General features: G+C 40.2%; 2 protein-coding genes across 2 annotated transcripts in view; both read right to left on the minus strand.

Moving 5' to 3' along the window:
• LOC147335394 (basement membrane-specific heparan sulfate proteoglycan core protein-like) overlaps nt 1-13084 on the minus strand; it is a 53506-nt gene that overhangs the window by 22019 nt on the left and 18403 nt on the right. Inside the window, exons 11-14 of the mRNA XM_086286061.1 lie at nt 8739-9002; nt 8338-8616; nt 5368-5650; nt 4846-4904 (exon numbers count right to left, since the gene is read on the minus strand). Coding sequence (XP_086142187.1) covers nt 4846-4904; nt 5368-5650; nt 8338-8616; nt 8739-9002 — 885 coding nt within the window. The remainder of the gene's footprint in view (nt 1-4845; nt 4905-5367; nt 5651-8337; nt 8617-8738; nt 9003-13084) is intronic.
• On the minus strand, nt 3958-11792 carry LOC147335396 (uncharacterized). The gene is made up of 7 exons (XM_086278687.1): nt 11694-11792; nt 4819-4929; nt 4703-4718; nt 4522-4613; nt 4344-4394; nt 4203-4259; nt 3958-4088 (listed from the first exon to the last, which is right to left on the minus strand). The coding sequence occupies exons 2-7, from the start codon at nt 4841-4843 to the stop codon at nt 3958-3960; spliced, it is 372 nt and encodes a 123-aa protein (XP_086134813.1). The 5' UTR covers nt 4844-4929; nt 11694-11792.

Raw genomic sequence — 13084 nt, forward strand, 5'->3', positions numbered from 1 at the left:
CTTCTTCTTTGGGAGAGCAGATCTCATCGGACACAGGAACGCTGCGGGGCTGCAGAAGGAAATCCATCTTGTGTGTGTGACTTAGAAATTGTGACGGGGTCCACCTCTCTGCTTTTTTATTCCCCTCCAACAGATGGCGCGCTTCCGGAGGTTTCCCCCTCCCACTAAAAACTTTTTTTCCCAACAACAGATGACGCGCTTCCGGAGGTTCCCCCCCCCCCCTCTAAAAACTTTTTTTTCCCCAACAACAGATGACGCTCTTCCGGGGTTCACCCCCCTTCTCAGGGTGTAATTCGACACGGTTAGCAACAGATGGCGCGCTTCCGGGGTTCACCCCCCTTTCTCAGGATGCGATTCGTCACGCGGGGGGTTTCCCACCCCCCTTCTCCGGATGCGATTCGTCACGCTCATTACACGCTTCCGGGGGGGAGGGGCGGGAGGTCAAAAGGTCGTGATTAGGGCCATCAATCACTTCGGATCAAATTTTGTCATAAGCTGTATGGGATTAACTCTCTGCCATCCACCAGGACTGCCTACTGCTTCCTTCGGGGGCTGTTTGCCTCCTGGTGTGCGGCCCACCAGCTGGACCCCCACCAGACCACAGTTAACATGATTCTTTGTGAGCTGCACACTCTGTCGGTCCAAAGGCAATGATGAAGGTGACACAGGGGTTATCCTCCGGCCTTACTCTGGGTTGCTGCTGACGACCCCATCTGAATTTCACCTGTCCAAGTCAGTGGAGTTATGAATATTCCTCACAGGGGACCTGCACAAGGAGGCAGCTGGGAGCCAGGTTGCCCTGTGCCATCTCTGAGCTTTGGCACAGAACTTCTTGCTTATCCGGCCGTTCAGGAAGTCAGACCAGCCGTTTGTGAGCTTCCACTATGGAATTCTGGTCAGACCCTTGTCTAAGTCTCGATTGTCCCACAGGGTTGTGGAGGCCATTCAGCAGGCGTATGCCTCTTCGGATGTTCCCCTCCCTTCCAGAGTGCAGACCCACTGTGTCACAATATTAAAAATTTTAATCACTTTCAGCCAATAATCAATATACATATATTTGTTAATTAAAATTATTAACCTATCACAGAGAGAGCTATGTGTGCATGCAGCTAAATTTGTCCACCCCTACAAACAGTCACGTGTTAGAGAGCACAGCTCATGCAGTGAAATCCTTGTGTGCTGTCCATGGTGCTGAAATTATATCAGTTTAATGAATTTAATATCACTACTTATTAGTCGTGTGCAATACTGCAAGCTTTGGTATCAATCTAATACCAAGTAAAGACCAGGCCTATATCGCTGATACTGATACCAGTACCAATATTTTTTAATAATTACCATCATCAGTGTTGCTAATTCTGAATGAATTTTCATCACCTTTAAGACAGCCAGGTTGCTTCTTAGATGAAACTGCAGCAGTGCGTACAGGAAAGAAACAGAAAGTAAAGTATCGAGTTCATTACACTCGTAAGGAAAAAGAATGTGTTGGTTGACCAGGAGGACTGGGAGACTATGACAGATACAATAAATTATAAATGGATTAATGTCTCCCTCTATTGGCCACCAGCTGTAAACACAGTCCAGTGATTGTACTTGGAAGCTGTGTTCAGAGTCTGACATGAGAAATATGGGAGAGGAACTATATCTGTATGTCCACACTGACACTTACCCTTATTTACCATGGGCCCACCAGCGGAGAATGCGGTTTAGAAAAGAAGAGAAGCTGAGATTTACAGGGATATTTGGTGTATTACGGTACAATCACAATAGTGTAAGCATAGTTTGATTTCCAAAACACTTCGCCCAGTCATGAAGAATTTTCTTAATACTGTTTGTTTAAAGAAAATTTTAACATATTTAAACGATGCCTTCTCTGTGCGATTAATGAATGGTGAAATAAAAAATGTGATATAGGCTTTTAGGCAAGAAGTGCAAAACAAAAAATAACTTAAAAACCTCTGGAATTAAAAAATGGTACAGAAAGAAGGCCTTATCTGTATAAGAAAAATTACCAGTACCGCGATGGTACGAGGGAAATTTCTTTTGCAGTTCGTCTGAAACGCTGCACTTGCGCTTTGGCATCTTTTAAAGATCATCTGTTCCATCTGTGAGGCAGAACAACCACTCACAAAGCACCAGCTCGGCGTGTGACATCACACATATGACCCATATGTGTGATGTCACACCTGTAGGCCTATAGAAAAACCCGGACATTTTCATCAGTCTCGAAAAAGCTGTCACTTACAGTATGATTTCTGACACTTTTACAGACAAGATTATGATACCTGGTAAAGGGTCTTTTAAAGGACCTTTGAACAATGATATCTGCTGTTTTCTGTCTGTACCGTTCGGCACTGTATTTTTGTCTGACATTTTTTCTAAATAAGAGTTTTCATCAGTTGTCACAGTGTGGTATTTTTCCTAGTACAGGTAGATCATATAAAATGTGCAGTCCACACAGAGAACAAGTGCAGTGCTACAGGGGCACACCTGACAATTTTGTATCCCTTCAACTAAGGAAATACTTTATATTTATATCTGACAATATCAGCATGTAGCTGTCAAGAGAACAACACTGTGCTGTTATTGTCTGCATTTCTTGTTGCCTGTTTGCTAAAACAAGTCATTTACTTTTTCTCTTCAACCACAGGCTGCTTTTCCTCTTTTCTGGGGGCTCAGGCAGAAATCATGAGTCATTTTCAGCTGATTAATAAATGGGATATAGCAGACAGTTAGAAAAGACATTTTTATCCACATATAAGCATCATGGGTCACTCAGAAGAACAAAGTCGTTTTGTCGTGATATTATTTGATTATTTTTAAAAGCACCACAATTATTTTACACACATCAAACTGTAAACAGCATAAAAGACACAAACATCACCTACAGAAAACTATTTGATCACACACAAAATGTTCTCTGTCATGGCCTCAGTGATGACATGAATAACATTGTAAAATCTGAACATTGACAATAAGTTTTTGTTTTCTTATAAATCAGCACTATAATGCATCATAAGACAGTGTAATATTTCATTCCTGTTTTTTCTCAGAACAAATAATCAACTAATTTTTTTACATGTACATGGGGATTTTCACAGTTCAGCATCAATCATCAAAATCTGCTGGGGCAGTCCCAACAGCACACAGAGGTCAACAACCTTTGTCTTCTCAAAACTAGGCGCCTGCTAATGTCTCTCTATCTGCTGTCTCCCTTTCTCGTGTCCTTGCTGCCCATTTCTTCGCACACTGTGTTCTCCTTTCTGTCGCCTCTGCTTCTCACCTCTGACTTATTCTCCCAATTCTGTGTGTCTGCTCTATGTGTGAGTGTTTAGCAGCTTGACCTATGGCCTACTTAAATGAATAACGGATATAATGCTTTACTATCGTTAATACAACTAAATCCCTAATACTAAAATAATCTATTCTTACACTTTAAAGATAACATGTAAAATTCAGCAGGAAGTGAGTGAACATCTTATAGAAATAAAACAAAGAGACTGAAACAAACTCACAGAACCAAATCATGAAATTGTGTCTTGATGGAAACAATGTCCCACACCATCCACCCTCCACTTATTACAACAGAAATAAACACAATAGGATTTTAATACAAAGATGAACCATATAATCAGTCTTCCAGTGTTGATATTAAACCAAGAGCATGTCATTGTTTACACTGACGTTGTTGACGTTGTTCGTGAGTCTTGAGTTTTGTTGAAATAATCTTTTTATGGACCTGAAACAAAATCAGAACAAATACGAGTTTGAAAGTGAAAAACAAAGAAATAATGTTGCCAAAGATGTGATGATGCTTTCTGACACGTTCATGCTTTAATCACACAGAACTGATCTCATCTATTTTATTCAGACATCACAACAGCAGCAGAACACAACTAAAGCCAATCGTATAAAAAGTGATTCAGCTCATCAGCTCCACAAACTTTAGCAATGATGTCACACATTTAACTGCACATGTAATCGGATTACTAATGATTCAGTGTGTGTAGAGTTCACATTTGTACCTGAGGCTGATTCAGGATTCACATTATTGTAGTCAGAGCTCTCCTCTGTGCCATCATGTCTGCCTGTAGTGATGATGGATTATTGTGTTTAATAACATGGAGACTGTCTTCCTCTAAAATTACACAAGTTACAAAAACATTCGACCAATTATTACATTTCATGTTTCTTGTACTCACTCCTCTTATCAAGACCTTCAAGTTGAAATCCAGATGTGACGTTGTTGTATTCATCTGCTGAAATAATGAAGTTTGATCAGTCAGAATAAATATTTACATTTCTTACAGCTCTGCTATTATCAAAGTTTATACTGTTTGTACCACTTCCAGTGTTTCCAGAGCCTCTGATTGATTCATAGACTGAAAGATCACCTACAAGTCATTGAAAATAAGAAAGAAGGAAGAAAAATATTATTTCTTTTTGTTTTTGTCACTGTTTGCTGGAAAACTGAGTGTTGAAAACTGTATTAAAGAGAAAAGTAATAATTTCTGGTCTCACCATGAAGAAGAGAGGAGTACACCTGAGCTTCATTCTGGTTGGCTGTTTGTTGTGAAGCAGGGCTTTGATTGGTGCTCTGAGACTGAGTGAGACTGAAACAAATAATGAAAATTTAATGAGGAATAATTCAAAGTTAGTTTCATTTGAAGTTATATAAATGAAACTAAACTGCTGCACCAACCTGTTACAACAGGGTTCTGTAAAAAGCACAAAGATTATTACATCAGTTTGTTTAAAAGTGTCACAGCATTAAAAAAAATATTTTTCTTGTAAATTTTCAAACAGAAAGTCTCTCACCCTTTATCTGTTTATAGCAACACATCAGCAGCAGCACGACAATAATTCCACTAACAAGTCCGATGATGAACGGAACGATAAATGAACTTCTTTCACATCCAAAACCTGAAACTAGAAAATGTCAGATTTTGGATCTGAAATCTTAATATAAAGAAACAAAAACTGATGTTTACATTGAGATTTTCTGTTTCCTGTCAGAAACTGTCAGCATGACTCTGCTCTGTGGTTTGATGTTGTGACTCCTGTTCTACACTACTTGTTGTGTTACTTGTAGAGTTGTTACAGAACTAATTGTGAATTTATGTTGATTTGGAGATTTGCTGAAAATGATTGTTTCACATTCATAATCCCACCTAGTCTCCCCTCCTTGGATCACATTCCTGACACTGATTCTCTAGACTCCACATTTTACATGACTATTCATGTTCAACCATTTCCAATAAGAACATTATTACAATTCCAAAGAGATTACCATGAGATATAATCCTGTTTGACCTTCATAGTAATCCTCAATCATCAATCTATTCAACATTGTTGCTGAATACAAACTCACCAGCTGTGTTAATCTGAACTTCTTGGCTGTCCTCTGTGTAGTAAACTGGGTTTCCTCTTCCTCCTCTGCACCTGTAGAGTCCTTCCTGTGAGACACTGATTTGTCCATTTGAGTGGAAAACTGCATCTTGTGTGGTCAGGGCTTCAGAGGATTTCTCATCTCTGTACCAGTAGTATTTCCATCCAGATGATGATGATGAGTTCACAGAGCAGGTCAGGGTCACACTGCCCCCTACTGGAACAGCTGTGTTATCAGCTCTCAGTTTGGCCTTTGGTTTATCTGCAGTTCAGTTTAGAAAAAGAACAAACAAATAAATGACTGAATCTAAATAATTTTAAAATCTAGATGGAAATGGTGAACATGACCAAATCTTGATGACAAGATAAAATAAACTTTAAACTCATTTTTATCAACACTGTGAAAGTTTTATACTTTCTTTGCAGTATTTAAAAAGAAAATTGTCATGGTCTGGTGACTCCGTGTTTATGAATGAACAAATGAATGAAGCCCATATTTGTCACTTCCAGTTGCCTGCAGTGAAAATGGACCCTTCCCACCTTACATATATTATACAAACATCACATTGCAGGTCAGAATAGGTAGCATTTAAGAAAGGCAATGAAAATATACAATATTGGAGACAGAAGGAGAAAAAAAGGACTCGACTCAGACTGCGTTCCACTAGGAGAGCAGTCTGTGTGTGTCTGTGTCAGTTACACGCATATGTCAACAATCAAGAATCAAGAAAGCCTTTATTTGTCACATGCAAGTTGCCCTGCAGTGAAATGGACAGCATTATGGAAAAACACTGAAATGTACAACACAATGGGCAAGTCGAGGAGGGGAAAAAAGAGACCTCTACTCATGCTGGGCTCCTATGGGGGGACAGAAAACAAAAAAACCTCCTCTGCACAAAGAGCACATAAATGTCCACATCACGACATCATGAAGCACGTGACAAGCAACAGGGGTGGGTAAGGAGTGAGAAGTAAGCCGATGCAGACACAGCCATCCTTGCAGCTATTCATCCAGCGCTGGGCCCAGACCCGTCATCTGACTCGGCCTTGGAGATAAGCGTATGAGGGTGTTTGGAACAAAGAGTCTAAACACAGTTTGTCATCAGGGGAGAAATTGTTTGTTATGTTCAGCTCCAGCCTTGAGACCACAGCTGGGACCGATGTGGTAGCAGCATGAAATAATGGTGGTGTTCTTGCTTTAGTATGAACCACTGCATGTCAACTTTACAGTCAATCTAATGTCCATCACTGGTTCCTCACCATTCTCGTTGGAGAGCCGTGAGCCTCTCCACGATGTTATCAAGCTACACCGAGATGTTATCCAGTTTGCTCATAGAGCATAAGTGTTCACGACAGCTGTGAGCCTCTCCAAGATGTTGTCAGATGTTGTCAGAGTCTCAGCACTCACAGCAGCTGCAAGCTTCTCCAAGATGTCATCCGTGCTGCGTCTAATGAGCCCATTCTCGCTCCATCATTCCAATCAACCTAGCGGGAAGCCTTGTGGGGATTTGAACAGCTGTCCCCGCTTTCTTTATTCTTCGATAAGCCAGGGCCAAGCCAGGGCCAAGCCAGGGCCAAGCCAGGGCCAAGCCAGGGCCAAGCCAGGGCCAAGCCAGGGCCAAGCCAGGGCCAAGCCAGGGCCAAGCCAGGGCCAAGCCAGGGCCAAGCCAGCGCCGATCAGCAAGAAGGCTGTTATCATGGTTCCAAAAAGATAGATGTCTTCAATGGGCTCTCTGGAACCCAGGCTTCTCGTCGAGAAGAGGGTGTCAATTGCATTCAGGGACCAGTTGATCAAATCCATAGTTCCTCTTTTAGGTTTTAGAGAACAGACTGTGAGACTCTTCCAGGGTAGAGGGAGAGAATAGACAGAGACATGAGAAAGCCAAGGAGGAAAGATAAGGGAAGAGAGAGGGAGAAAGTGCGACCGCCTTCGTCAAGAGCCAGAGAACAAGAAAAAAAAATGTGTGTGTGTGTGTGTGTGTGTGTGTGTGTATCTCATGTTCAGCTGAGAGAAAGTGTCACCATGCCCGGTTAAGCTCAGCAGTCTCCAGTGGACCCAGGTGGCCTTGAAGGAGGGACAAAGAGTTCCAAAAACAGTTTTGTTATCAGGGAAGAATTTTTGTTGTTCCAGTCAGCTGATGCCATGGGGAAAGCCGCATGAGTGAAGATGGTCAAGATCTTGCCCATATTACGTTCAATAAACACAGTCTGAGTACTCACAGGCCTGCCCATCATCTATCATCTCTGCTCTCCCGGGCCCAGGCTTCTCATCGAGAATTTTGTCACGAACCAGTTGATCAAATCCACAATTCTTTAGGTTGTAGAGAACAAGACTGAGAGACTCTCTGAGGGTGAGAGATAGACGAGACTAGATAAAAGATATGAGAAGCTAAGCAGGAAACATAAGGGAGGGAGAAAAATGCGACCGCCTCCGTCAGAGCCAAACGAGAAATGTTTTTGATTCTTTAAGGTTCTGTTATTTATTGTTTTTTCATGGTTTCACCTTTTGTATTTCTAGTTCCTTTTGTTATTCGTTAGGACTTTTGTATTAAATCCAGTCATGTTTGTGTGTTTTATTTTAACAAATGGCAGTGTTTTAAAGGATGAGAGGCCACAATGACTTATTCTTTCTTATAAAATTGTAGATTTGCTGCTATTGTTGTTGTTGTTGTTGTTGTTGTTATTGTTGTTGTTCTTGTTGTTGTTCTTGTTGTTGTTGTTAATAACTCTGATTATTTGTGTCATTATTGTCCTCGGGTGATGGAGCAGCAGGTCAGCATTGGCGTCTCTATACCAGCTAAAGGTTCATGACACAAAGTGGTGACAAACTGTCAGCTGCAGCTCTTTATCTGACTAACAATGTAACATGCTTTGTAGACCATTGAATTCATCCTGTGCTGACCATGATGACATTTGTCAAATGGAGATCACACAACAAACATGACTTACTTGATGCTGACAATGTGAAGGCTTCACTCCACTCTGTTGAAGAATATGAGTCATCTCTGCGTCGACTCTTACACATGTAGTCTCCACTGCTGGACTCAGAAACTCTGAATGTCACATCATTATTGTGTGTCCACTGTGTGGGTGTGCTGGGTCCTCTCCATTCATACTCCCACTCAGTGGTTTCACCTCCTTCCTGCACCTCACATGTCAGAGTGATCGTCTCACCTCTGAATATCTGAGGCCAGTTGGGTTGTTGTTTTACAACAACTTTATTGGAAACTGTTTACACATATTAACAGTTGAGATACAAACAGAAACATGAAATCAACACAGAAAACTTCACATTGTGTGTTTGATAATCATGAGTGAATGTATATTTCAAACTAAATGACTGAACTCACTGGTTTTCTCAATGGTGACATCATCACTTCTATCAGTGTAGTAAACTGGGTTTCCTCTTGTTCCTCTGCAGCGGTAGATTCCTCCTTCAGATACTCTGATATCTCTGTTTTGTTGATCTCTGATTTTACCTTCAGAGGTTGTTTGAGTTCGTCTGAACCACTCATATTTCCATCCATCAGAGCTCTGCACAGAGCAGGTCAGTGTCACACTGCCCCCTACTGGTATGATTGTTGTTCCTGCTGTCAGTGTGGCCCTGGGTTTATCTGCAAATATGAAAAAGAAGGAAAATTATATAAATATGCAGATGATTCATTAAAAATGCATAAAAACAATCAATCATACCTAAACAGATCTGAAGATTTTCAGTCAGTGACTCTGGGTAAATGGATTTGCTCTACTTATATTATTGTATTTAGCCACTTAGAGACTGTTTGTCTGAGGTATCAAACTGTGGCATTGTTTAGACACAACAGTGAAGGATGGACCAAACACTGAAGACTGGAGAATGTGATTCATTAGACTCAACATAAAATATTTGTTTTCCGTCCGCCTGAGTGCTTCCTGAGAGGAAAACTTTGTAATGAGAAAGATTACTGTGGTAATGTGTCTGTAATGAACTGAGGCCATTTTCTGCTCTTGGGTTCGGCTTCTATGACCTGCATCCACATGTAAGACGTGCATTAGAAGACATTTATTTATATTTCACAGAGAATCCATCCTCTGTTATTTGGTTTTGTCATTATTTTTATACCCAAGTCATACATATGTATCTAGTTATTTATTTATTTATTTATTTTATATTTGAAAGCTTTAATTTTCTTTGTGACATTCCCACACGTGTCACTTCCTGTAGTTTTGAAAGAGGCCCTGCTGGGGAGAGATGAGATTATGCTACAGGGAGTGCAGAATTATTAGGCAAGTTGTATTTTTGAGGAATAATTTTATTATTGAACAACAACCATGTTCTCAATGAACCCAAAAAACTCATTAATATCAAAGCTGAATATTTTTGGAAGTAGTTTTTAGTTTGTTTTTAGTTTGAGCTATTTTAGGGGGATATCTGTGTGTGCAGGTGACTATTACTGTGCATAATTATTAGGCAACTTAACAAAAAACAAATATATACCCATTTCAATTATTTATTTTTACCAGTGACACCAATATAACATCTCCACATTCACAAATATACATTTCTGACATTCAAAAACAAAACAAAAACAAATCAGCGACCAATATAGCCACCTTTCTTTTCAAGGACACTCAAAAGCCTGCCATCCATGGATTCTGTCAGTGTTTTGATCTGTTCACCATCAACATTGCGTGCAGCAGCAACCACAGCCTCCCAGACACTGTTCAGAGAGGTGTACTGTTTTCCCTCCTTGTAAATCTCACATTTGATGATGGACCACAGGTTCTCAATGGGGTTCAGATCAGGTGAACAAGGTGGCCATGTCATTAGTTTTTCTTCTTTTATACCCTTTCTTGCCAGCCACGCTGTGGAGTACTTGGACGCGTGTGATGGAGCATTGTCCTGCATGGAAATCATGTCTTTCTTGAAGGATGCAGACTTCTTCCTGTACCACTGCTTGAAGAAGGTGTCTTCCAGAAACTGGCAGTGGGACTGGGAGTTGAGCTTGACTCCATCCTCAACCCGAAAAGGCCCCACAAGCTCATCTTTGATGATACCAGCCCAAACCAGTACTCCACCTCCACCTTGCTGGCGTCTGAGTCGGACTGGAGCTCTCTGCCCTTTACCAATCCAGCCACGGGCCCATCCATCTGGCCCATCAAGACTCACTCTCATTTCATCAGTCCATAAAACCTTAGAAAAACCAGTCTTGAGATATTTCTTGGCCCAGTCTTGACGTTTCAGCTTGTATGTCTTGTTCAGTGGTGGTCGTCTTTCAGCCTTTCTTACCTTGGCCATGTCTCTGAGTATTGCACACCTTGTGCTTTTGGGCACTCCAGTGATGTTGCAGCTCTGAAATATGGCCAAACTGGTGGCAAATGGCATCTTGGCAGCTGCACGCTTGACTTTTCTCAGTTCATGGGCAGTTATTTTGTGCCTTGGTTTTTCCACACGCTTCTTGCGACCCTGTTGACTATTTTGAATGAAACGCTTGATTGTTCGATGATCACGCTTCAGAAGCTTTGCAATTTTGAGACTGCTGCATCCCTCTGCAAGATATCTCACTATTTTTGACTTTTCTGAGCCTGTCAAGTCCTTCTTTTGACCCATTTTGCCAAAGGAAAGGACATTGCCTAATGATTATGCACACCTGATATAGGGTGTTGATGTCATTAGACCACACCCCTTCTCATTACAGAGATGCACATCACCTAATATGCTTAATTGGTAGTAGGCTTTCGAGCCTATACAGCTTGGAGTAAGACAACATGCATGAAGAGGATGATGTGGACAAAATACTCATTTGCCTAATAATTCTGCACTCCCTGTAATGATCCTGTTACAGAGGTTAAGCACAGTAAAAGTGCTAAAATGGTTCAAATCTTGGTTGATGTCGAGCAGGTGAGAATCTCTGTTCACTCGCTCTGGGCGGTCAGACTCCCACAGAGAAGAATGTCTAAGTCTCAGTTTTTACCATTTAAACATGTATGAATAAAATTAAATGCAGACTTCTGGTGAAGCCTGCATCTCCCAGCCTTCATTGTTACCTTTCTGTTGTAAGGACAAGTCACAAAGTCTGTCCCACTCATTGTTCAGTTATGATTTTCAAATACAAATAAATATAATATTAAATGTTTTTTTAGTGACATAAAAACATGCTTAGGAATGACTGAGCCATACATTTATTTTCTAACTGATTATTATTATTGTTATTATTATTATTATTATTATTATTATTACATCATAAAATTATAACAGTTTTATTAGCCCTTATTAGATGCTTGACAGGTCCATAATTACTTTCAGATTAAATGTTTAAACTCACCAGTTTCCTGAATGATGACTGGATCACTTTGTGCTATGAGTGAAGTTGGGTATGTTCTCCATCCTCTGCATTGGTATTTTCCTCCTTTAGAGATCCTGATCACTTTATCTGATCCAACAGCTTCTGTGGACTTCACTGCAGATGAGGTTTCTCTGACCCACTCATATTTTAAGTCAGCAGAGTGTTTCACATCACAGGTCAGTGTCACACTGCCCCCTGCTGGTATGGTTGTGCTGTTTGCTGTTACAGTGATCTTCACTCCATGTCCTGTAATTAAGAAATAAAAAGAAATGAAAAAAAAAGTGAAAGTATTTCATGTAAATGAATTAAAAAAAAAATATCACAACAAAACTGAAAGTTAGTGGAGCTACATATTAGTGAGCTTGTAATTTCAATTTGTTCCATCAAAACATCAAACATGGATGTGTCATGATCCCGGGTCTGACTTTGTGTTTCTGAGTTTTTAGAGGTTAAATTCTTTGTTTGTTCGTGTTTGTACTTTTGTTTATTGATCTAATTTATTCTTGAGTATTTTCTGGCACCTTTAGTTCTTCTTATAATTTAGTCTTAGAGTTTAATTTTTTCCTTCAGTGTTGCCAGTCTCACCCTCCTGTGCATTTAGGTCCTCATCTTTCATCACATGACAGGATGAAGAAGTTTGATGTTTTCTTTTCTGCAGTTCAGGTCAATAACTTTAATCAGCTGTATTAGGTTTAATGATTTATCCACTAATTAAATATAAAACACAGAACTAAATTTTAAAGACAATCAAAGGTCACAAACTCTGCATTAAGAGGTTTCACATATTTAGAAATGGAGAAACTTTGGAGAATACAAGCTGTTTTATTCCAGATTAAAATTTTAAACTCACCAGTTTCCTGAAGGGAGACAGAGTTACTTTCTTCTGGGTCTGAATTTGTCCCTTTTATACGTCCTCTGCAGCTGTAGATGCCGGCGTCAGAGGTCACCAGTTCTCTCTTTGATTCACCAGCTACTGTGGTCTTCTCAGAGTTAAAACGGGGTTCTCTGTACCAGTCATATTCAAAGTCAGCAGAGTACTTCACATTACAGGTCAGTGTCACACTGCCCCCTACTGGTATGATTGTTGTTCCTGCTGTCAGTGTGGCCCTGGGTTTATCTGATGTTATGAAAAAGGAGGAAAATTATATAAATATGCAGATGATTCATTAAAATTGCATAAAAACAATCAATCATACCTAAAACAGATCTGAAGATTTTCAGTTAGTGACTCTGGGTAAATGGATATGGCCCTGGGTCTATATGCTGTTATGAAAAAGCAGGTAAGAAAATATACACCTGATACAATGTAAATGTAAAATATCCTAAATTTTAAAAGATTTCTTTAAGTGACTCAAATTCCAACAAAACAA

The sequence above is a fragment of the Aulonocara sp. 'chitande type north' Nkhata Bay genome, linkage group LG3 (assembly GCF_057382095.1).
Source record: "Aulonocara sp. 'chitande type north' Nkhata Bay isolate Kocher_YH1m ecotype deep benthic linkage group LG3, A_spYH_male_GT1.1, whole genome shotgun sequence".
NCBI classification, from domain to species: Eukaryota; Metazoa; Chordata; class Actinopteri; order Cichliformes; family Cichlidae; genus Aulonocara; species Aulonocara sp. 'chitande type north' Nkhata Bay.